Source organism: Chelonus insularis, unplaced genomic scaffold, assembly GCF_013357705.1.
Source record: "Chelonus insularis isolate UGA/USDA-ARS -01 unplaced genomic scaffold, ASM1335770v1 contig_41_pilon, whole genome shotgun sequence".
Lineage (NCBI taxonomy): Eukaryota > Metazoa > Arthropoda > Insecta > Hymenoptera > Braconidae > Chelonus > Chelonus insularis.
Window position 1 is genome coordinate 954,562 of NW_023276571.1, and position 26,903 is coordinate 981,464.

Consider the following 26,903-nt stretch of genomic DNA (forward strand, 5'->3'; position numbering starts at 1 on the left):
TTTTTCACAAATTAATATAAAGTTAAATTATTCAAGCAATTAAAGAATATTGTTAATATCCATCAGATTGATCTTGAAAAATTATTTATTTCAATAGACACAAACTTGAGTAAATGACGTCTAACATATACATAAATCCTCAGGAGGTATAAATATTGATTTAATTATTATAATTTCACTTATAAATTCACAAACATACTTATTATTTTTATTTGATTAATTATTTACTGTTCATCAATAAAATCAGTTAATTCTTAATGTTGATGACAGTCGAGTGAATAATTAATAGCGTCCATACACGCGAGCTTTTCCTTCTTTTTCATTGCTAGTAGTGGTTTTAGTTAATTGATTGTTAGTATTATATTTAAAGGCGATGAATATTTTATGAATTTTATACTTTATATAATAATTATAAGTTAAACTATCAATGGTCGTTTTTTTTAAGATTCATTTAAAATTAATTATTACAAATTATATGACACATTAGATTTTATTTTTAATTCTTTTAGAATTATAAATAATTATGAATATTTATATTTTTTTTTCAATATCTCTACTAATTATTTATGCTATTTATTTTTTTTATCCATGTGTAAATCCATCCAATAAAAAATAATAATTAGTTGCCATTAAGTAAAAAGAATAAAGTGACCCAGAAAACTTATTAAAAGATAAATGAGGTCATTCATCTTCTAAAATATAAAGTTGGTTAAACTATTTAGTACGATATGACGGGATAAAAAATAAAAATAATTAGAAATAGGGAAAGAAAAAGAATATCTCATTGTCATCAGATAAAGATTTGACTTTCATCAGACAATTGATCCTTTGAATAGAGATCTTAAGGATACTCAGACGCTTTTAAGTATAGGTAGTCGAACGACGAAGAGTCATAAGGCGATAAGAGGTTGAGCAAAGGCGAAACGAACGATAATGCGGACGACCAAGTGGATAATACTGGTGCGATGAAGGCACATAGTGGATAATGGAAAGATCATTATATTCAAGAGAACAAAGTCTTTCTCTTCATCTAAATCCCCTCACTTGTCTTCCGGATTTCGCGCAGGCTCAATTATCACTCACTTTTATCTACAAATATACTATGACAATAATTGATTATAAAAAACTTCTTATTTCTATGTAATTTTTGTTTTTAACTTTAATGTTAAATAGTAACACGTAATTTCACTATTTTTAACTTTCATGTGAAAGAATGATTGATGAATAAGGTGTTAGCATTGAAGAAGTCTTTTTTTTTTTAACAAAAAAAAAATTTGTCATGGCATTAAATCAAAACTCCAATAAGTACAAAATCCAGCACCCTCCAAAAGTTAGTTGAAATATTTAGGTATAAATTATCTGGTATTCTTTTTTTCTTTTACTCACTGCAAAGTGAAGTGTGTTAAAAATAATCACCCATAAACGTGTCTAATATTAAATTCTATAAAAAAACTATAGAATTCAACACACTCTGAAGTGTGTATAAAACAAATATAAGACAAATATAATATAATATAATTTGATATAGAAAGGTATAGAAAAATTGCATGTATAACCTCAAAAAAACTGAAAACAATTAGACAGCATTTATGTCGCGTAGTGTATATAGATATGTTTATTGTAACACACTTATTACAGTGTATAACCGAAACACTGAAAGAGTAGATTCGGAGGTTATACAGGGAAATTATTTTGGCGCATGCGCACAAATTATTTCTGAGCTTGTTCACAACCTAAAATAATTAATTTCTTAGATAAAATAATTTTCTGTTTAACAATTATTGATAAATAATAACTTAAAATAATTTAAAATAAAATAGGAAAATATCATAAACACAATAACTTACAATAAAAATTTCTTGTATAACCTCCAAATCTACTCTTTCAGTGTTTCGACTATATGGGTTATTCTAAAGCACACACTGCAAGTCCAAGGGCATTCTTATTATCAATGTAAACATGTTGAATATGACGTCACCTATTTGATTAGCATTGTAGTCCCTTTTGAAATACGTTCGAGTGCTGTGCAATAAGTTGAAATAAAATTTCTGACTTAATTTTGGAGAGCAGTATATAAGAATGTATTTGATGCTTTTCTGTCAATTTTAAATTCAATTTCACAATAAAGGTCTTTGAACTGTAGAATTTGGTGAGTCATATTACTTTATTCTTTGTTATAAAAGGATTAAATCATTAGATTATAAATTACTTTTCACTTTGATTTATAGGTTAATAAAACTACTGTATAATTACAGAAACTTGTCTACATGTAATGCATAAATACAACAGTTATATCAATGAAATTGATATAAATTGAATACGAAAAAAACCGTGGATTTTATATATTTATGATGATTGATTTATTAGTATTGCTGCAATGCAGTAAAATGTAGTTTACTTTCCTAAGAGGAACAGAGTTTATTCACTATGGGACTCATTTGTACACTATAGTCTTCGTCATCAAAGGTAATATTAATTACATTGATCAATTTTGCATAATAATATTGAATTTTCTGATAAAAATAATCAGCATTCGAATGCTTTATTTTTGTCATTAATTTTTTACTTTTACAAATTTATTTGTTAGCCTTGATAATATTTGATAATGAATTTACTTTTATGTCTGGAGTAAATATTTCACTCTTTGGAATGAATCAATAAATAGAATAGAACTGATATAATAAATTTATTTACATACATATATTATTTTTTTTGCATACGTGTATTTATGATATTTATTCAGATATTTAAATATCTGAAATATATTGATAGAGTAAAAAAGTATATAAAAAATTAATATATACATGTCATACTCCAATCTTGATATCACTATTCCATTGAGTAATTTTGTAGTTGAGAAATTCGAAGCATTTTATAAAAATTTAAACTTCATTGTTCCTCTAAAATACGTTAATAATTTTTAGAAAAAAAACAAATAAAAATTAATAATTAAACTGAATGCTTATGGAACAATTCTATTCAACTTTATTTAAGAAAAAGCTCTTTTTTACATAAAAAATATTAATATAATTGAATTTTTTCCAACACGAATCTTGTATATTATTTCTCTAATTTTAGATACCTTTGTTACAATTTTTTTTTTATTTTTATTATTTTACTGGAAAGTAATTTTATTTATCAAAATTCCTTCTTTAAAATATATCAAATAATCCTCCTGAAATTGCTAAAAAAAATCGTAACAATCGCTTTCTCTTTCAATATTTTTTTATTGCATTTGAACACGTGCTTAAAAAGTAACTACAATGCTAATTAAATAAGTGACGTCATATTAAAGCACATTTGGTGCATTGAAATAAAACATTATGATTTGTTTATGACGTTCAACATTGTAAACACTTTAAGTGCTTAGTTTATAAAGACTCGGATTTGTAGTGATATTGAAAGAATAAGAATGCTTTTATAAATTTGTTCTACCTAACAAGTTTATAAAATATTTTAGAATCCTAAAAATTGATAAATATATCTATTAAATAGGAAGAAAGAAGAGAAATAAAAATGGAGGTAGTCTAATAGAGTAATAATGTTTCACAATTAGTGTATGACACATATGGCACAACATGCATCTACACAAACTAGAATATCTAAGTTCAAAAATTGCCATGTTCATTCCTTATTCTCATAATGATATAAATAGCATATGGTAATTCCTACACGATTTGTCATAAGCGATTAATCGTACTAGTGATAATATCATCGTGTATATTATCCTGAGATACAGAGAAACGGAACCAAACGAGTTAACGTCATTTGTTCTTGTACACGCGCATGACTTACGACATCAATATATCGATATATATATATGTATAAATTTATAGCTATTACAAACGTCCACAGGAAGAATATATTTATCATGTACGTGTTTTATTCACTATTCCTAAATCACCTTTTATCTTAATATAAATTCTAAAAGCATTAGACCGAATCGTTAAAGAATAAAAATAAAAAATTAAACATACTTAAACTTTTATCTTGTTTCAGATTATCAAATTAGCTGAGCCTTTCCGCTAGCAGACCTATAATCTCACTAATTATCCTAGCATGCGTGTTAGAGCTGAGGAAAAGTTTGGATAACCCGTTGAAAACGAGTGCTCTTCACATACCATCAAACAAAAACCAGTAATTCCTCTAAAATGAATATAAAAGTTAAGTTAAATCATTCAACTTAAATGGAGGATTGAATTTAATTAAATTTACAATTAACACTCGTATTATTATTACCTTTTATTTATTACTTTTTATTCAAATTTATTCACATAAATAAATTTCAATAAATAAGTAAATAGTCAAATAGTTTTTATGTGTGTATGTGATAAAACAGATATTTAAATAATAATATGAAGTTAATTTACGAAGATACTTTTACGAAAAAAATTTTCAACTTATCTTTATCAAACATTGAACATTGTCTAGTACTATGACATTAAAAAAAGAATTAATTGGTAAGTTAAAAAAAAATATCATTGATTACCTATCACATAGTCTATAAATCAAGATTTATATTTGAACTAACCTAATATTCATCAGTAAATATTAAATAAACTTTTTGTAAAAGAAACTTTTATTTATAACTAGGAAACCAACTTTTGAAATCCCATCATTCCGAATATACTCTAATGTCAAAAAGTTAACTCAAATATAAAGTTATTAATGAAAAAATCAATACTTTGTTTTGAATAAATATTAAAGCTTTTATATATACAAAATTTAAATAAATTTATCATTAAAATTAGAAAAAAAAAAAATAAAAATTACTCTTAACGATATCTGTATAACTTATTGTCAAAGTAATTATAAAAAATATCTAAAAACACGACAGTGCTAGCTTATCTGTTGTGAATTAAACTAATAGATAATAGACATGGGAGACAATTAATTCAATTATTAATTTTATTTTTATCAACCTAATGATTTTTTTAATGAAAAATTTTACCCATTTTGAATGAAAAGGGTCAATAAATTAAACGTTAGGTAGAATCACTCTGCCAACAATAAAAAATTTATTCAAAAATAAATATTATTGAAACATACCGTGGCTTTATTTAACTAAACAATTATATTGAGACTCTCAGAGTGCGAGTACAATTATTGTTACGTTTGATATAATTAATTACAGTGTTTTATGTTTGATGGCAAAAATCATTTGATTACAAACACAATCATATCAATCTAATGTCACCCAACGTTACCTTTATTTAATAATCCATAAACTATTATTCTCCAGATATCATCATGATATGATAAACAAAAATGTGATGAAACTTTTTTCTATTCTCCAATACTTATCACACAATCTATCTGGTGGCTGTTTATCTGCATCTCTTTCACCCTGGACAAAAGTCTTAGAGTCGACTCAGCAAACAATGAAAGTGAGTTGAAGTTTTACAGATATAAACTATACAATCGATTATTGATTAATTACAGTTAAGAAGCCCGTATCAATTGCTTTTATGAGCCTAGTTTCCATCATATCCGTCAGACATGTATACCACCACCATCACCATCATCTAAGAAGCAATGCTTAAACATGATTTCCCAGATAAATGTCAAGTGAAATAAAAGGATATTTATCGTACAAAGGTGCCAATCACTCGAGCATTTTCTAGGTTTCAACAATGTTATAGTGAACATTCCATGTCGTTGACTTGGAAATGACCGGAAAATTTGACTCGCTGAGGTGAGAGTAGAGGGCTCGCAGAAAGAGACAGATTAGCGGTGGTGAGTACAAGAGAGAGAGATTGGTGAGAAGGAGAAAAGGGAGACAAGCAAGAGAGGAAGAAAGCTGACTGATTGTGTACAGTAGATGAAGAGGACGCTTGCGCGGAGCCCGGACGGGCAGTGCCACTGGAGCCCGGCGGTTCAGAGCTTCGCCCGGGACGTCGGGACGACGAGCACCATACCCACCCGAAAACGTTTTCATGTTCTGAACGCGATTCTTTCAAGCTCGTCGCTTGTCTTCATTAATTCGTTTTCAGTTACGTATTTATATCCATACTCTTATCGAAACTGTTTTATCAATGACTTTTTTATTATTCAAAAAAATACCTATAGACAATATTTAAATGTTTGATAGAAGAAAGATTAAGAATAATAAAAAAATAATTGTGAAACAATCATAATAATAATCATCATCATTTTAAGAAAAAGACGAAGAAGAAAAAGATAATAAGTAACATAGAAAGCAAGAAAGCAAAAAGATAACTTGTCTTGGATTATGTGATTGGTGTAATTGGATAAAATAATTTAAGGGTGGTTGTGAGTAATGATGTGGATAACCGGTTGATATTGAAAATAACGTTGAAGCGAGGAAAGAAAAAAAAAAGTGACGGCTAGTGGTGAAGGAAATGTGCCGAAGGTGGAGCGCGCACTGAGATGATAGTCCAGCCATGGTCCTCGTCGTTACCATGAGGACTTCTTCCTACATTAACTATTATGTGCTTTGTCTTGTCTGTTGGATTCTTCTTGGAATCACCGGTAAGGGGAAATGATGTTGTGATACCTAAAAGATTGATTATCATGAGATTTACGTATAGTGGGTTGAAGCAAATATGCGGAAATAGGGAGTCTGTGATTTCAAGTGTACCCAACTGGAGGAGGGAAAATGTTGTTATGTGTATGCTCTTAAATGTTTAATACTGATTTAGTAATGTCTTGTATTAATCTCAAACTTGATTAATGCAACTTGGATCTATTTGTGGAAAGTGGATACTAAGGTCAGGAGTTTAATGTAGTTGAGGATCAATAAGATCCACTTTTGACCTCTGACGTTGTTCAAATTTAATTCAAAAATATTTATTTATATTATTTTTGATTTATTCTTTAAAATAATTGCGTTAAAAATTCAATCAAATAAATCTGTCAATAAGTAGTTGATGATATTAATGATTTATTATTGTTGAAAAAGATAATTTTTAATGTCTAAATGATAAAAAGGTACTGGGGCAGAGAATTGAAATGATATTTCCACTTGCAGAGAGGTATAACGAAAAGAAAAGAAAGAAAAAAAAAAGGAAAAACGAAACGATTAGAAGATACAGAGATAAAAGCACTCGACAGATTTAGGTCGAGAGTGTGTAGTTGATGTTCCAGTTTTACAGAGAATGTTTCCCGAAGAAATGTAGATTAAAGATTCATAGATAGTAATTTTAAATGATAATAGTAATATTATTATTACGAATATATATTTGTTTAAAAGAACAAATGTTATTTGATAAAAAAAATTATTTCAATAAAATTCTGATCGTATTCATACATCTTTTATGATCAAAGTCTTTGCAAACAATTTAGAAATTCTGAATCATCAGTTGCACCCTCTGGCGTCCGTGCTCTCACTTGTCTTCCATATCCGGAACTCTTCTGATCCATGATTAAATGGAAACCATCGACGACTTTACTGTCGATCGTACCAATTGCAAATGGTTTGACCCAATATCAAATACTGATATTCTTCTTTTTATTCCACACACTTTCTATCGTGCACATCCTCACCCTTCAATTTATTACACTATACCATTATTTTGCTACTGCATAAAACATGGTATACATTTGATCACAGATTTCATTTTTCCCTATGTTTTGCTTCTTTTGCGTGTAATTTCTACCACGATAAAATTTTACTTTGTTCATCATGCTCTGATAAAGACTAAATAAATGTTGGAATTTACAAGAACAAACGTGACACATATTGCTATTATACATAATACTTCTTAGACATTAAAATGAATTATTTTTATTCTAGTAAAATAAGAAATTAATCTTTAAATTAGGAATACATATCAAATTTTAATTATCATTAATGGATTGATTATTAATATATTACTAATTTAGGAAGTACTTATGTTTATTAAATTTATTTTTGAAATTTGGGATATTATATTAGTAAATACTAACTTTATGTAGCTTGAAAATTTATGAATATTCATTTCTCTTAAATTGGTATAATTTTGAAATAGATAGCATTGATTATCTTTAGAATCTCAATTAATAATTATTAACAAACGATATTGATTATTTAATTTTATACACAAATGTCTGTATGTAATGATGAATTTTATATTTAACACTGCAAATCCAAGTGTGTTATTCTCGTAGACACTTTTTAAATGTCATATACAAACTATAAATTTTCCACACACTTTTGAACACTTTATGCGTGTTATTTTAATACGTTTAAATTGGCAATGAACTCTCTCATAATGCATTGTTATAAATAAACAAAAATATTCTTAATTAAATAATAAATTATTATTAAGACAATTAATGTCTATTATATTTGAAAATTTTTAACAAAATAATCTAAATATTTTTTATTACAATAACAATTTCACAAATTGCAATTATTTTTGATATTGTAAATTTCAACATAAATTTAAGAGTAGTTATCGTCATTCTATTATTATTATTATTATTATTATTATTCTGATAATACTTGAAAAATCAATGAAATCAAAGTGACCTTGTTTTATCAGTCTGGAAGTAAATTAATTATTCAAGATCGATAAATTTTCTCATGTATACTTTTCACCATTTTTTATGATAATTAAAAAAACAGAAATAAAACATGTGATAAACTATAAAGTTGAATGTATTTTTATAATCCAAAAAATACATTTATCACTTTAATCAATCTAAATAATAATAAGAGAAAAAAGGATTTCATTTCTATAATCATTCAATTTTGTCAAATATACTTTTCAATCACGAAAAATAAATTCTAATACTGATGGAGTGATTTTCAATTTAATTGGGTTAATAATAATTCTACAATCTCAATTATATCATATTCAATTACAAATATTTAATCATTATAACGTTTGTCATTATTAAGTGTCATTTTAGTACACTCATTAAGTTCAAAAACAATTAATAATTTAATTAATGTTTTCCTTTTTTTTGCAGGAGTAAGCACGAGATCATACTCACTAGTGAGAAGACACGCGGGTATATATCAGGGTCCATATTTCGACGAACATAGTCCAAAAAATTGTACAGCACAATTGGGGACAAATACTTTTTTACCTTGTAAAGTCCGTCAACTTGGGAATAAATCGGTATGTCAATTTACATACAAATATATTTTATTTAGATATAAAAATGATTCTCAATCTTTATGTCGACCTTTGTCATCATTCTTCAACTAAAATTACTTCTTCGTCAAGACACTCGACAGTCTTATCTTTATTATCCAATTCTTCTCTTTCCCGGAAGTTAAGACTTGATGTCTTCCAAACTCTCCTCACGTTCTTGAGTTATAACGACGCTATTTTCTCTCAGACATTATGCGTCTGCGCAAACTACTCAAATTATTAAGTAAACTTTTGACATTGTTGACAATGAAAAAATGTCTAGTTTTTTAAATTTGTTTCATATTTTTTATATCATCATCATCATGATATATTATAAATAATTGGATGACGAATCTCATTATCATATTAATGGCATAAATGCTTCTAATGAACTTTTACGATTCTTTTTAAGATTCATATCGAATGAAACGTTTTTAGAGTAGTAAACGTAGTACATCTATGAAAAAAACGATGTTCATTAAAAAAAATGATTAGCAGTGTATAAAGATTTTCAATAGATTTTTATTTATAAATAAAAATAAAAATAGAATTAAATTTATTGTGAACAAGTAATATTTTTTTTAATAATAACATCAAAATTTTGAATAGTTGCAATAAAATATTTTTTTAGAGTTTACATTTCTAAAGATTCAACTCTGATGTTCACTCAAAAATAATAAATTACTTATACATATTAATTGTGCTTAATTATTTTGAATATAATAATTATCTGAGTATTGATTTTTTCTAATATTTAATTTTTTTATTAAGATCCATGGTATCTAAGAAAGTAAGAATTAATGTCACTTGTATTTAAATTAATGATAAAAATCTTGGACCAAACATCAAAATAAATCTCATTAAATTCAATAAAATATTTAATTGCAAATATTTCAAACTAATAAAGTGTGTTCAATGTAAAATATCCATGTTCAGTGTAAAAAGTGTCTATAAAAATAACACACCAGGATTAACAGTGATATATTATGAAAAATATATTATTAATATATAAATTAAAAAAAGTGATTTATAGATTTTATTTAAAGATTGGATGTAAGATACTAGAAAGTACATGTGACATTAAGGAAGTTGACAAGTTTGAACATGGAAAAATTGTTTTCCTAATAAAAAGAAATCAACAGAAAAGAAAAAGTCCTTGACGATAAGATCCGTTTTGGTTTAGGGTTTATCCTGTGATAGGGAGTGTAAGTCAAAAGACACTCGATTTTTCGATTAGTTTTCCAGATAAATTTCCGTTTGCCCTAGTTTTCCCTATCTTTCATAATACACAACACATTGATAAACGGAGTTTAATAGTCATAAATTAGATGAATGCCTTATACAGGAAGATGGTGCTGAAAGTTGATCAATAAACAAAATGTTTTTGAAAAGGTCTTGACTAGCATTAACTTGTCTGCTAAAGTGCGCAGTCTTGACAACTTACCAAAATGCTGTTCGTCACTTCGAGAAGTACTGGAATTAATTTTCTTGGCATACGATTCTGGCAAAGAGGAAGCCAACTAGAACTGTGTGCTCGACACCAGAGCACATCTTGAACAAGTTGCTTCAGTCCCTCCTATTTCTCTTATTCGTACTTTACCCTTGTCTTGTCTGTACTTTCCACTTTCAGGCATATAGTACAAGGTGGCTGCAATTGCAAATGATATGGCAATTAAATGAAAACTTTTTGTGCTGAGTGCAACGACTTTTGTGAATACGTATATGTATCTTTATATCTACATATATATTTTATTAAGAAGAAACGATCGCGTGACGATGTATATAGTATGATTATATATACTGTGACAACGTTGATCCTTTTAATATAATTTTGACCAATTTGAAATAGTTCCAAGTCAACTAATTATTCTCGCTCATTTATTTGTTCGACTTATACTCAAGAATCACGATTCAGGAGAACTTTACTTGCTCCTAACACGTATTTTATCCTTAATTATTTTGCCTCGAGTGGCTTTTTTTTCTTTTTTACTCTGATGGAAGATAGTGTGACCTTTGCCCTAGTCCACTAATATAAACTCATGGAATTTAGTACTTGGATACCGGCAAAATGTCCAACAGCACGCGAATTATGATAATTACTGCAAGCGCTTGTTCGCAAGAGGATAAAAGGGGTGGGTACTCTGATTCTATCTAGAATCTCATAATGAAATGTCGGTGAATAGTGGCCACAAAACTCGTGTATCCGTAAACTTGATGACATAAATGCCTCTCTCAAGCTATAAGTGACGACTCAATTACAGAAATTACTTCCGTTTGTGATAATAAATACTTTTAATTATAATTACACATATTCATCAGTTATTTCAATTTATATATATCTATCATTAGTTAATCATTTTATCGCCATCATGACATTTCATCTAATCTTCTTTATTCATTACCCTCATCAAGGTTTCATGGATAAGACGAAGAGACGCACATATTCTGTCAGTTGATAGGATCATGTTCATCGCTGACGAGCGTTTTCAGACTATATACGTTGATGGATCGGACACCTGGACTCTTGGGATCAAATATGTTCAAGCAAGAGATGAGGGCGAGTATGAATGTCAGATATCTACTGAGCAAAAGATGAGCCACACTGTATATCTCAGTGTCATCGGTATGACATCTAATTGTTTTATTTATTATCATTTTAATGAAATAACTAATCAATTTATTCTTTCAGTGCCAAAAATTGAAATAATGGGTGACCAAGAACGACATGTAAAGACTGGAAGTACAGTAACATTGCGGTGTGTCATCAATCAATCAGTAGAAGCACCATCATATGTATTTTGGTATCACGACGACAGTCGAGTATTGAGTGATCAATATGGAAAAGTTTCTATTCATCCTCCAGAACGAACGGAAAATGGATTTGATAGTGTACTCACTATCCATAATGCTAAACTTGAAGATTCGGGAAATTATACGTGCAGTCCAAGTAATTTAGACAGTGCAAGTATCCATCTTCATGTGCTCAATGGTGAACATCCTGCAGCTATTCAACGAGGAATAAGTGCAGCACCTGGAGGTTGTCGAGCACTTTGGTGGCTTGCAGGGTCTGTCAGTTTGTCTTCTAATCAAGGCAAACGTATATTTGTCCTTATTATCCTTCTCATTATGGTCCTTATTACCAATCCAAGATCAATTCAATTAGGATATGCTGTGACACGATAATCATTCAGTCCTGCTTATTCCTCTTGCTTGAAGAAACCTGAGGACTTGCCCGCATACTAAATTTGCTATTAATTTTATTTTTCCATCAACGCCCCCGATTATTATTTATTTATTATTATTTCAATAGATCCTGACTGTGATTACTTGATAAGTGCATGTTGGAGACGATTAATATTGAATCAAATCTGAGAAAAAAAAAACGTCATAAAAGATATCATCTTGGTGGTGATTAAATCAATTCACCTCAGCACAGACTTGTCCAAAAAGTCTTCCCGAAGTTATATTTGCTCACGAACAACCCAAGTTGCCATCGATTTTACTATTAGGCGCGACGAGCTTCCGCTCCCCACTGGGGTATTTCAATTCGTCTACACTTCCTTTAAGGAAGACTCCTCCCCCGGTGTTCCACAAACTCAAGTGGCATTACAACGGTACGGACTCCTGTAAATTTCATTACTACATCAAGAAACTTAATATCTTACATATTGCATTTTGATTTTGCATATTAAATATTATTGATCAACAATCATAAATTGTTTATTCCATATTTTTATATACTTTAATTATTTTTTAATATAATTAATAATGACTACATCAGTTTAAACATTAAAAACGGTAACAAAGAAATATGAATATTTCAAAATAATTACAAACTAACAAATACTTTTCGATAACATCAAGATATATTTTTTGGTGAGTTTATTTATTATTATTATTATTTATTTATTTAATTATTTTTAGACTTGAAAATTACGTAATAATTTAAAAATAATTGTTTCAAAAGATCTTTTCTAAAAATAATTTATATTATTAAAAATTTATTTGTTAATTCTAAAAACATTATTGAAAAGTATTAATAATATTCATATTTAATAAATCTATAAATGTTTTCTTGATATTAATTTTTGTTTTAAATTATAAAAAATTTGCTATTGATTAGTAACTGACTTGATTTCTATAAATATAGAGTCGTTTAAAAATAATCCGATTTTTTTTAAACATTTTCTACAGTGATTATGAGTATGATAATGAAATAAATTAAAATGGATAATAGTGGATCAATTAATAAAAGATATTTGATTTATGAATAAACTGAGAATTGTATAAAAAATAATAAGTAATCGTCCAAAGAGAAGTAAGAAATAATTAAAGGCTGTTTAGTAGATCAAAGCAAAAAAAAAGAAAAAGAAAGAATAAAGTAATTTATTTATAAATAAAAATGTTGCCGTTTATACCGGGGGCGTTTTTAGAGTTTATGTATAAAATTGATACTATCACGTGAAAATTATAAATAATATCTTCAACTTCACGTATACGTTAATCTTAATAATGATACACGATATACAATCGTGAATATTTTAAATAAATTTCACCAAAACTAGGTCCTGTAAATCGTCAAAAGAATTGAAACTTGTTCGATAAAAGTTAAAGATAATAACAATGAATGCAGTTAGATGAATTCTATTTAAAGAAAAATATTATTAAATAAATACTAAAATTGTGATGTATTCACTCGACGTCTAATGTGCCTGCTCATAATCTTGACTATGTGGAAGATTAAAATGAAATAAATTAATCAACTCCTAAATCAGACAATCAAAAGACACTAGAGATAAACTATAAATTCAGTGTTGACATTCACTTAATTCAATCAATTTATCGTATCAAAAGTAGTATATATTTTATTTTAAAATTAAATTATAATTTATTTAATAAATTGAAAGATAATTATATTTTTTCATTTCAAATGAAGGATATCAATAATTTAGATGATTAAATTGATTTTTATAACAAAATAAACCATTTCAGTAGATATTTTGTGACAAAATAATGTGGTACACTGAGAAAAAATTTTTATTGTGAAGAAGTTATATTTTTTTTTAATAATGGTGGTCAATAATTAAATATTTACAATTACAACTTATTGATTGGTTTGTTGTAACCAATTTATTTAAGTTACTTTTAAGATAGATTGGGGTAATATGGGATAGCTAATGCATTCTAAAATACTTTGGATAAGAGTTTAAATACACTGAGTAAAAAATTTACTGTGAACAAGTGATATTTTTCTCAACTAATAAAATTAAAGTTATGAATAGTCGCAATGAAATATTTTATTTGGAGTTGACATAGTAACATTTTTATAGATTCCATTCTGATGGGTATTTACAGTAATAAATTGTTATTGTACCAGATTATTTTGAACATAATTATCTAAGTATTGATTTATCTTTATTTTTTTTTTTATGATCCATGGTGTCTTAGATCTAATTTTCGAGAGTGAGAATTAATCTAATATCACTTATATTTAAATTTATTATCATCTTGAACCAAATATCAAATATAATAAAATATTTTATTGTGAATATTTCTAATTCTTTTTATTGATTAAATAAAAATTTTTTTATATAGCAAAAATTTTTATCTCAGTGTATAAAAAATTGTCAACACTGTGCGGATAGGTTCCGACAATAATATGTAATACTAATCTCTTATAAATTGTAAACTTTTGATTGTCTGATCTCACGTACTTGGCTACTTATGAGTTGAGAAGACAAAAAAATGCATATATATTTATATGCAATCCATATCTTGAGATAATGAGCAAAAACGTGGTCGAAATTCATAGTAATTGAGTGTATACATCCTACAGTATTATTATACCTACTTATATAAAATCAGCTTTTTACGTTACTTTCTATATACATATTTAATAAGCGTCCGTAAATACAGAATCGAGGGAGACCGTCCTCATTTATTGACAAATATGCCGTGTAGTTATCACAAAAACAATGAATATGAATAAATGATGGTAAATACATTACTATTGAAATTTAACATACGTAATGTGCTTGATAGAATAATCTTTCAAGCAGAGTAAACTGCAAACGATTAAGTTTTCTCTTTGTTGCTCTATTCATATTTACCAAATGTCTAGAGCAAACGTATCGACATGGAGGCAATGTCAATATGCGTATGCATATTATTTTTCATGCTCGCATATTTTCATCTCTAATTTCGCAATTTGCGAATTTTAAAATAATTATAGGTAAAAAGAAAAAAATCATGAATTGATATATTTGTTATTTATTATGTATTATATGATGAAAAAATGGTACAGATATTGGAAATTGAACAAGTTTCAGCTCGAATAAAACGAAAGAAGAATATTCATTAGCGTAACGATTAACTAAATGATAGATTAATATATGTATATATAATTATTTTTTATTTATTTATTTATTTTTTTTTTTTTTTTCATAATTTTTATTTTTCATTTCTAATTAAAATTGAGCGGGGAAACGAAAATCTATTATCCTCAGTGAAAAATAAAATAAAACAAGCATTATAAAATGAGGATTAATCAATAACAAGGATAAAATATAAGAAATTATGTACGAATGATATTAGAATACTTATGATTCATGTGATTGTCTGTAAATAATATATAGTATAAATACATAATGTTAATAATTATGATATGCCGTATGTGTTAAATTAACTCAAGTTACTGTGTAATTTCTGAATCATATTAAAAGAAAAAAAACAAAAAAAATACACATTTGGAAAAAAAAAAAAGTAAAATTAAATTGAAATAATTGTCTGGCCGCTTGTGCTAACTGATAAATGTAAATTATTATAAATAATTGCGCGACTGATGATTATTCAGAAGCTTTAATATTTAAATTATCTTGTTAATTAATTATTATAAAAAATTATTTTAGTAGTAATGAAAGTTAAAAAAAAAAAAAGAATAAAACATCAAAGTTTATTGTTTGAATATTTTATTTATAATATTTGATATATTCTGAATAAAAAATAAATATAATAATTTTATTTATTATTATTTAATATGAGATAAATAAATAATCTGTAAATGATATTTTAAACAAAAAGCTCAAAATATTTTGTATTAATATATTTCATTATTTTATTTCAGCTTTGTCTAGTTACGTAAGAATTTGATAGACTTAAGTAATAAAATTAAAAAGAAAAAAATCTAAGTAATTAAAGACGTGATTAAAGATAGCACGAGCAGGCCACACACGCTAGATGTAATACTAATTAATGCATAGTGATAAGATTTGAAGAATAACTTGAAAAAAAAAAAAATACAATGATTGCTAAGTGAAAATTGTCCGATAATTATTAACCGAAGTGTGACAGTGCTAAGAGACCGATTAGTTGACAAAAAATATTAATAAGTTCGTTGGTCTGACGTTGTAAAACGTTGGTCGAATGACGCATTCCAATCGAAATAAAGGGGTGACATAGACTATTTATTTATATATATATTTTTTTTTGGCCAGAACTTCCCCTTCTTACATATCCAAGTGATACACTAAATGGGATAATTATTAAAATTATCTCGTCTTTTAATTCAAATTTTAGTATTATGTAAGAAATTATGGAAGCTCAATAATGTCTTTGTCATTCCTTTGATAATGTATAAATATTTATGTATATATATTTACTAAAATATATATATATAAAAAAATCATTAAATCATTGGTCTAGAATATTGTAGAAGCATTAAATTTTTGTACCAATGTCTACTGTAGTAATTTAATATTATTTCACATACACAATCAACAAGAGTTAAACTTAAAATCATTCCCAACTATTGATCTACATATATAGATAGTTTTTTTTCTCATACCTCTGCTCAAAGTTAAAGTTTGCTCCCTGTTTTCAGGTCGCAAAGTGACGTTTTCTATCCCACTAGCATGAAAAGACAACAAATCGTCTGTGCGCATGCCCAGACGGATGTATTTCTCTGTGAGAGAAAAAACGTCACTTTTCCAACCTCAAAACTGACAACAAACTTTAATTTTAGACGATTAAATGATAAAAAATAGTATGTTGGTCATGGAAACAAAGTAAGATATCCTGACGTTGGTGTAAAATTACATCCAAAGCCGAAGGCGAGGGTGGTTAACACCCAGGTCAGAATGTCATACTTTGCTCCCTTGGTTAATAAACTGCTATTTTTTATTTTAATTTCAACTACATAATGAAGACTAATGAATTTTTTTTTTTAACATTTGTATAATTCATAAAATGTAAAAAAAAACCAAAATTGTTATGATCATTGATTATTTATTTAATTGTACTACGATGTTATTTGTTTAATTAGTTGACAAAAAAATTTTTAATAATTGTATTTATTTGTAATTGCTTTTCCTCCCTCATACAAAATTCCTTAACGTTATTTCGTATCCAAAAAAGATACGAATTTACGTTGGAATTTTAACCAGAGATAAAAAAATATTTTTTTTCGAGTGTAAAAATGTACGCCGAAAAAAAAAATTCTAGTCAAACTTCGAGGTAAAGAAAAAGATTAATTTGATTCAAATGGTGATAATAATAATATAACAATAAAGACAAAAACCAAAACAATAGTATTGTTAATAAAACTCGACAATAGTCGTTTCATTTAGATGACGATTAGTCGAATAATATAATCCACATACATACAATACTCACATACTGATTCGAACGTTTGACGAAAGTAAAAAATATATAATTATGCAAAATAAATCCAACTGAAATGTGCAAAAAAAAAATATTATAAAAATTTTGTCGAACGAGCGAATAAGATATGATATGGTATAGTGATGTAATAATATTGATAACAATAATATTTAATGAAAAAAAGGAAAAAAAGAAAAAATTAAATGTAACAGAAAACCTCGAAGATGCCTTGTCTCGCGGATTCTTAAGAGGAAATATTTATAAAATCCATTGTCGAATCCGCGAAATGATGCTTAGATGAGCGGAGGAGATACCAAAAATTATATAAATTGTGAATGATGATTTAATGAATGAATTTAAATGATTATGATGTGGATGAAAGGTTAGTGAACATTTTAAAGATAAATAAAATGTTGATAATCATGCATTCGCTGATAAAAACAATACTCCGTTAATAGCATTTGCATGTATAAAAATATTGAACTTGAGTTGAAAAAATTTTTTTATTTTGGTAAATGTGTGGAATAAATTTGTTTTGTACAATTTACACTTTAACATTGGGCCTGCACGCGAATTATTAAGTCCATGTCGCGATAAATAATAATAATTGTTTATAATTATTAAAGTGATTTTTAAAGACTAAAAATGCCTGAATGTAAGGTGTGATTTAATTCATTGAATATTCAACATTAAAAACAAACTATTTACATACCATCGAATTTTTGTTTTAAACTATTTTGTGACATCAATGGGTAGAAGAACGAACCCTGTTATATGTGTGTAAGAATCATAATGCTTAATGAAAGAACATTATACTATGAACTTACGGGATACTAAATAAAAGTAAACCAAACCGTTGATGATGTTATCTTTACCCTTCAAACTCTGATTTTATATATAATTAATAAACAGTTATATATTAATAATTTAATATTACATTTAAATAAATACTTGATTGAAATTACAATTATTCGTATGTATAAAATTGATTAATTGAAATTAATAATACTTATTCAAACTTTTTATTTTTATCTCGAATCATCATACAATTTCTAATAATTCTTTGGAATAAAGTAAGATAAAAAGCTCCAACAAGTCTTAATGGACCCATTAATAACAGTTGTATAAGTAGTTCATAAATTGATGTAAATGGGGACATTCCAGCACAAAGTGTAGTCAATATAAAACCATCAAATCCAGTTGTTGAAAAAAATTTACAACTTAAGGCATCATTAAATAACTTTTGTGCAACTAAATCAGGACTAACTAAAGTAGAGGAAGAGTTTGTTATGAGTTTTGTTTCAAGAGGTTTTGATAATTCTTCAACTGCAAAGCCTGGAGTGTCAGTATCTGGAGGCAGACATAAAGTCACCGAGACATTATATGCAGTTAATTCCATTTTTATACTTTCAGCGAAACCTCGAAGAGCAAATTTGGTGCTACAGTAGGCAGAGTATCCAAAAATACCTGCATAATATAAATATTAATAGAAGATTGTTCATGAAAATTTTTTTTCAAGGTATTTCGATTACTTTGAGCCATATAAAGACACAAGACCCTTTGAAATAAAATTAATACATTAATATATTTGAATGAATGTTAAAGGACCAAGTCTTGTGAAAGAAGAGTGAATTTTGATTCCGAATAACTCGAGTTCCAAACGATTAATCGATTCTTTTTATTAAAACAAAGGTTTTATTTGCAAAAATCTTGCATTCTAATAAATTAAAAAAAAATCTTAAGCAAAAATTAATTTCAATCGAAATACCTTAACTTTGTGATACATAATAATAATATCAAATAGATAATTCTTTACCCAAAAGAGCTGCTTGAGACGATACAATAACGATAATTCCATCTTTTGAACTCTTCATTCGTGGAATGACTGCTTTAGTACAGTAATAAGTTCCCATGAAATTGAGATTCATCATCCACTTTAAATTCTCTGGAGTAGTATCTTCAATTTTACCACAAATTGCAGTACCAGCACAATTGACAAGCATATAAATAGGGCCCATTATCTTCACCAGATCTGACAATGCCTTCTCAATAGCTTCGTAATTGTCACTTATATCTAGAGACAGGTATTCGATTTTCTGAGTATTACGATTCTTGCATGCATTGAATATCTCATCACGAGCACTCTCAAGTTTTGGAATATTCCGCGCAATTATTGTCACATGCGCACCACTCTTAGCGGCGAGTAAAGCAATGGATTTACCAATGCCACTTGATCCTCCAGTTATCTGAAAATAATGACAAGTTTTAAAACATATTCTCCACTTGATTACATTTAATAATAAAATTATTATGATCATCATAATAAATAATAAAGACATTAGTTAATTGAGTTATTCTTACTACAACATGCTTGCCATCAACACTTTTCACAGGACGCCGGAAGAAATATTGTTTTATCAACAAAAGTAACAGAATTATGCCGGTGATGACTAAACTATTAAATAACCACGCCATTATATTATACAATAAGTATGTATAAAATAGTGAAATCAAATGATAGCCTTATTAAAAGTAATTATTATTATACTTATGAAATTGGTTCAAATAAATCACATGAAATAAAACAATAGTAAGTTGATAAGTTGTCACATCGATTTCATGTCTCCTTTATTTATGATGGCATTTAGAACTACAGCGCCTTTAGTTTCCAAAATCAACACTGTTTTGAAAAGTAAAAACTTTTAAAAGATTAAATCATTATTAATATAATTAAAAAAAAGCAAACATTTAAGTATGTATAATTTTTTTAATAATCATAAAAAAAATAATTCTTCATAACTTTCAGTTGAATTGTTAATAAAAACATAAAATTACAAAATTTATTGTTATTTATTGTATAATTATAGATGGATTTTTTTACTGATTTTAACTAAAAGTTTATTCTGTTTATTATACAAACGTGTTTGTAAAAACTTAATAGATGATAATCAAATAAATAATATTCAATAATTTAGTTTTCAATAGCAATAGGTTCAGCTTCCATTGATTCATTGTCAGAATCTTCCATTGGTTCATCATGCTCTTGATTATCAGCAATTGTTTTTCTTTCTTTAAGACCAGCAGCTGGAGATTTAATGAGTGACAAATCTCTTTGTACTTCTTTGATATCTCTCTCTTGTTCAAGTTCTCTTCCTTTCCTTAATCTCTGCATGATATGTGTATTAACCCTTCTTTGTCGAATAGATTCAACTTTTTTCATTGCTTCTATCGTTTTAGACCAAAGCTGTCTATCGTATTTAACAGGAATATTGCGTTTCTTTTCAAAATCAAATGCTGGATCCACTGCAAGCTCTTTTCCAACTGTTTTCCTATATGCTTTTGTCCATCTTGTTCTCCTTGGATTTTTCTTTTTCTTAAATGCTGCATGACATTTTGATCGACAAAATTTGAATATCTAAACAAAAAAATATATATTTAAATTAATAAATGATTATTCTTAAGAATAGTCACATGGTCAAGGAAAAATAACAAATTTGTATAATTATTTACCTTACAATCATTTCTTACAAATTGGATTCCATGTCCTGGATATATTCGTGAGGAACAAAAATAACACGTTTCAATACGCATTTTTAACTAATATGTAATAATATTTATATTTTTACTAACAAAACTATTTTATAACCTCTATACAAATATATGTACACCTCTCAAATGTATTGAATACAGTTATTAAAACACATGTGGTGTAATTGTAAAAGTTTTTATTGAATAGTCGAATAGTTGTCACTATAAAAGTAGGAAATAAATAGTACAATCCAATTATTTTAACTATACCTCAAGTACCCAACTATACATGTATGCCAGAATAGAACAGCAGCGCTACCTGATGGTCAAATAGTTTATCGTAAATATGTACAAAATGAAGCATTCGAATGTACATTTATGCACTATTATGATTATATTATCATAGCATTCGTAATATGCGCAGAGTTTTTGCCAGTGAATTAGCGCAGTTTTATAAATTATTGTGACGCTGAATTAATTATTTTTAAACTATTGGAATCAGTGATAATCATTGGATAATTTTTTTTCTTATATATTTTTTTTTTTAAGTTTAAAATTAAACAAACATAAAAATAAATTACGGTAAAATTCTAATGTTATGAATTTAATTGTACGTTGAAAGCCAACGCGAGTGTTTTAATAAAAACCCTTTATTATTTTGATTCCAACAAAAACTATAACTAATGACTAGTGTCTTCCATTAATAATGATTTTTTATTATAACAATTATTATGGTGGTTTTATATTTATTTTACTAAATAAAAATCCATAACCCATCAACTGATCAAATTATTTGTGTAATAATGGTGAATTTTTCCTATCAAAATACTATCCAATTTTAATTGAAGTACAAAAATGGCGTCCTCAGAAATCGATGATTTTTTAACAGGACCTCTCGTCACTTGGGTAAATAATATCAAATAATTATATCAATCATTTTACTTTGAGACTAATTAAATAAGTAATTTTTTTGTGTTGTTTGTTTATAATTATTTCAATATTTTCAAAATACTACTTTAATTATTTACTCATTTATTTATTAATTAATTATTAAATTTATTTAAATAGTTCACCAGTTGCCTAGAAGATCCTGAAGCTTTATCTAATTACAATGACTTAGTTGATGGAATGCTTCTTCACAATGTCTTTCTTCAAATGTAAGTGATATTTATATCTTTAATAAAATATCAACATCAATAACAAAATGTTATTAATTATAAATGTTTTCTATTTAATTATAGTGATCCTGAACCTCTACATGATGGAGTGATACCTAGCTGTAATAATATTACTATTCGAACGAAAAATTTAGAAATGATTATTGGAAATATAAAACAATTTTATGAAGAAGAGCTGGGTCATTTAGTAATCAAACTTCCAAATACAACGAATTTAGGAAAAAATCCTGAATTACATGTTCAAGATATGAATTTATTACTTATGTTATTGTTGGGGTGTGCTGTTCAGTGTCCAAATAAGAAAAATTTTATAACAAAAATCAAAATGTTGAATGTTGATACACAATTAGCCATTGTAGATTGTATCAAACAAGTAACAGATTGTCATGATATCGTTATAACTCAAGATTCAATGGATAATTCTAATCTACCAAATCTATTTAAACAGATAAAATTATTGTTACATGAGCGAGACTTTTATTTTGAAAAGTGGAAAGTATTATCAACTAATGAGATGACTGAGCCTAATAATGCAACATCAAAGGATACTGATAATGGTAAAATTCAGCAACCAAATTCTATTATTAAATCTGATAGGGAAGAAAATCATCATTATGCTGTTGAATTGGCTGATTGGAAATCAAAAGTAAGGAAACAAAGACAAGAATTGGAAGAAAAAACGGAAGCTTTGTTAGAATGTAAAGAAGAATTGGAGCACAGTAAGGCATCAATAGCTAAGTTAAAGCAAGAAAATCAAGAATTAATGCATGAAGCTCGAACAGCTAAATCTTATAGAGATGAATTAGATGCGGTGATGGAAAGAGCAGAAAGAGCTGATAGATTAGAAATGGAAGTTGCACGTTATAGAGAAAAATTGACAGATATTGAATTTTATAAGACACGTATTGAAGAGTTAAGAGAAGATAATCGAGTATTAATGGAAAATAGAGAAATGCTTGAAGAGCAATTGAGTCTGTCAAGAAGACGAGCTGATAAAGTTCTTGAACTGGAAGCTGAAATTATAGAATATAAACAACTTCTTAATGATATTGCACTTGAAAGAGCAGCAGAAAAAGAAAAATTTCAAGAATTATCTGAAGAAAATTTTCAATTACATAAATTAAAAAAAGCTGCTAATGATGAGGCAATAAGAGCTGCTAATTCTATTGGTGAATCAGAAGAATCAGTGACAAGTGATAATAGGTTATCAGAACAGTTAACTAATAATGCACAAACCAGAGCATTAAAATTAGAATTAGAAAATCGTCGTTTAATGGCTTTAGTTGATTCTTTAAAAGAAAATTCATTTCATGAATCATCTTCACGCTTATTAGAACTTGAAAAGGACAAAAAAAAGTTATCTTTAAAAATTGAATCATTGACTGACACTAATGAGAGACTTATTCAACAAAACACAGACTTGGAATCAGTTTGCAAACAAGCTTTAGAAGAAAACAAAAAACTTCAAAATACTTTGAAAAATCAAAGAACTTCTTTTGAACGACAACAACAAGACTATCAAGCACAACATACAAAAATTATAGAGATGGAAAATAATTATGAAACAATTGTCAAAGAGAAGCAACGTTTACAATCTCTATTGGAAAGTGTTCAAAGACGAGCAGATGAATTAGATCACTCTCTTGAAATATCAAATAAAAAAATAGAAGAGCTTAAAGTAATGGAAGAAAAAGTTAAAACTGCTGAAACAAAGTGCATTGATTTAGAAACAAAAATAATGACTCTCGAAAAAGATAAAGAGACAGCTATTCGCGATATTCATAAATATCGTGAAGCTTTAGAGGAAAAAGATGTTGCTCTTGATGAATCGATGAATAAAATTGAAAATTTAGAAAAAAAAATTTCCGAACTAGATAGACAAATTAATTATTCAGTGTCGCAAATATCACGTCTTCAGGAAATTGAAAGATCAAGTAAAGAATTAGATTCAAGAGCTGCTATTGATAAAGAAACATTAGAAACATTACAATCAAATTTAATAGCTGAAAAAATGAATACACAACAGTTACAAGCAGCTTTAGAAAAACTTGGATTAACTGTTGATTGCTTACTTACACTTTCACCAGAAAATATTACTGAAAAACTCGTAAATCTTCCTAATATTGCTCAACATATTAATAAATTAATTACGAATATTGAAAATTCTAAAAATAATCAAGATATTTCACAATTAAAAGAAAAAGATTCAACTGATAATTTACCAACAAGAAAACAATTACAAGAAACAGTAGAAACTTTAAAAAAAGAAATGGAAAATTTGCAAAGTAAGTTGAACACTAGTGAATCGACTGCTGAAAATCTTCTAGAAGAGCAAGCGAAACTTCAAGTATCCGTTACGACTCTTCAGTCGAAAATTACATCTTTAAATGCTCAGTATACTGCCTTACAACTGGCAAACTCTCAACTTGTTGCTGAAAAAGAAGAACTATTAAGAGATCGTGAAATTCAAAAATGTACTCATCAACAATTAATTCAGGATCAAGTAACTTTACAATCTCTGCATGAACAACTGAATAATGAATATGAAAATCTCCTTCAAGAACGTGAAACATTAAAAACTAACTTGAGAGATACGAAAAATAATTTAAGAACTCTAAAAGAAAATAGTGAGCAAATCGAAGGAAAAAATAAAATTCTTATAGCAGAGCAAGAAGTTTCATCGAATAATATTAAAAGTTTGAATAATTTAAGAGGAGAACATTCTAAATTGAAAGATGATTTTCGTAATTTATATACTGCGACAGAAAAATTAAAAGCTGAGTATAGAAATTTACAAGAAGATTATAAAAAAAATAAAGTTGAAACCAACCGATTAAGTCTTAAGTTAACTGAATTACAAGGTGAATTAAGTCTTAAAGATGAATGTTGTTCTAATTTAGAGCTTCAAAACAGTAAACTAAATCAACGTTGTGAAATGTTGATGCAAATGAATTCTGGATTAGATAATAATAGACGCTCATTGATGGATCATGTAAGTGTACTTTTAAATAAGTATCAAGATCTTTTATCACATTCTTTAGAAGATAAAGAACACTATCATATGGAAGAAAAAATTTATCGTGATCAAGTAAATCATTTGTCACGTCAGAAAGAAAAACTTGAAGAAAAAATAATGGAATACTATAGAAATAAACAAAGTTGTTCAACAAACAAAAAAAAACGATTTGGAGCCAATTTAGTTAAAAAAGTTCGTAAAGCAGGATCCGAACTCTTGAATATAAATAGACAATCGTGGACTGAAGATTCTAAGCCATCAGATTCTAAAATTTATGAATCTGAATCTGGAGGAAATGATTCTGATATTAGTATAGATGAAAGTCAAGGTAAATATAATTTACACAGAATGTTATTGATATTTGTTTTAATATAAAAAGATTTTAAAATATTTCAATGATTTTTATAGATCAATCCAGATTAGAAAATGAACCTTTATCCCTAGGACATCCAGGAACAAGAAGAACCGTTTACTATACTGATGATTTTCCATCAACAACATCGTCTTTACCGGTAAATTCATTATTAAAATAATCATTTTATTCGATATTAAATATATATATCCATTTTTTTAATGTAATTGATGAATTTTTTTTTATACAGCAAGATCAAAAGATTGCCGATTCCTTGCCTCAAACATCCGCTGATGATAGTCAATCAAGTCATCAAGATCAGCCAAGAAATGAAGTTAAAAGTGAAGCTAGACCTTTTTTAATATATAATAAAGTTTCCGCTGTTATAAATGATACAAAAACTACCAATACTCCAGTTCAAGAGACAACGCACAATAATGACATTGGTGAGTCGCTTCCGACAAAAGATTCTAAAGTTGGTAATTCCATATGGTATGAATACGGATGCGTATAAAGCTTTTCAGTATGTAGTAGATTAACTAAGTATTTAATTATTTAGTTATAATTAATTAAAAGATAACAAAACAGCTACTGGTTAACTTCATTAATAATACCAATTAATTATATTCAAGTTTCGAAGAGAAAAATGCTTGTACGCATCTTATTAATGAATCCTTCCGTATCATTAATAATTTTTATTTTGTTTATTCATGATATACAATGTGAAAATTGTATTATTTTATAACGTTTATAATAATTTTTTAAGTACGTAATTATTGAGAAAGAAAAATTTAAGAATTAAATATGATTATTTCAACATACATCTGTACAGTAAAATTTTAATTTTTTATATTTTTTTTTGTATAAATAATGAATATTATTAATAATAATCAATAAATGATGAAAAAAAGTTATGAAAAATAATTATTTTTATTAAATAGACGCGTGTTTACAGCTTAAATGTTTAACAATAAAAAAGTATTATTTGTATTAAAGATTTGCAACTCATAGTTTTTAAGTTTATAACTTTTATATGCACAATAGCGTTAAGTATTTTATAAATGTTAAAATTTTTATTAAAATTAAAA

At 27.0% G+C, this 26,903-nt stretch overlaps 4 protein-coding genes across 9 annotated transcripts; 2 read left to right on the forward strand and 2 right to left on the reverse strand.

Moving 5' to 3' along the window:
* The first annotated feature begins 1,480 nt into the window (after positions 1–1,480).
* Positions 1,481–12,876, forward strand: LOC118069616 (hemicentin-1-like). Of its 6 annotated transcripts, none has more exons than XM_035087843.1 (9): positions 1,481–1,532; positions 1,889–2,149; positions 2,229–2,466; positions 4,000–4,460; positions 5,243–5,387; positions 5,443–6,492; positions 8,917–9,068; positions 11,496–11,706; positions 11,773–12,876. In XM_035087843.1, the coding sequence occupies exons 6-9, from the start codon at positions 6,405–6,407 to the stop codon at positions 12,264–12,266; spliced, it is 945 nt and encodes a 314-aa protein (XP_034943734.1). In that variant the 5' UTR covers positions 1,481–1,532; positions 1,889–2,149; positions 2,229–2,466; positions 4,000–4,460; positions 5,243–5,387; positions 5,443–6,404; the 3' UTR covers positions 12,267–12,876. The 6 variants fall into 6 exon arrangements, with proteins under 6 accessions (XP_034943734.1, XP_034943737.1, XP_034943733.1 ...); XM_035087846.1 differs by lacking the exon at positions 1,481–1,532 and having other exon boundaries at positions 1,700–2,149; positions 5,443–5,736; positions 5,819–6,492; XM_035087842.1 differs by lacking the exon at positions 1,481–1,532 and having other exon boundaries at positions 1,700–2,149.
* Positions 12,877–18,225: 5,349 nt separating this feature from the next.
* On the reverse strand, positions 18,226–20,216 carry Kdsr (3-ketodihydrosphingosine reductase). Its single transcript, XM_035087882.1, has 3 exons — positions 20,103–20,216; positions 19,558–19,987; positions 18,226–19,208 (listed from the first exon to the last, which is right to left on the reverse strand). The coding sequence occupies exons 1-3, from the start codon at positions 20,214–20,216 to the stop codon at positions 18,751–18,753; spliced, it is 1,002 nt and encodes a 333-aa protein (XP_034943773.1). The 3' UTR covers positions 18,226–18,750.
* Positions 20,217–20,570: 354 nt separating this feature from the next.
* On the reverse strand, positions 20,571–21,450 carry RpL24-like (ribosomal protein L24-like). The gene is made up of 2 exons (XM_035087884.1): positions 21,252–21,450; positions 20,571–21,156 (listed from the first exon to the last, which is right to left on the reverse strand). The coding sequence occupies exons 1-2, from the start codon at positions 21,330–21,332 to the stop codon at positions 20,713–20,715; spliced, it is 525 nt and encodes a 174-aa protein (XP_034943775.1). The 5' UTR covers positions 21,333–21,450; the 3' UTR covers positions 20,571–20,712.
* A 242-nt stretch (positions 21,451–21,692) lies between these two features.
* On the forward strand, positions 21,693–26,590 carry Girdin (protein girdin). The gene is made up of 5 exons (XM_035087880.1): positions 21,693–22,175; positions 22,338–22,426; positions 22,511–25,791; positions 25,872–25,975; positions 26,066–26,590. Exons 1-5 carry the CDS (start codon positions 22,125–22,127, stop codon positions 26,327–26,329), a joined length of 3,789 nt encoding a protein of 1,262 aa, XP_034943771.1. The 5' UTR covers positions 21,693–22,124; the 3' UTR covers positions 26,330–26,590.
* The last annotated feature ends 313 nt before the right edge of the window (positions 26,591–26,903 follow it).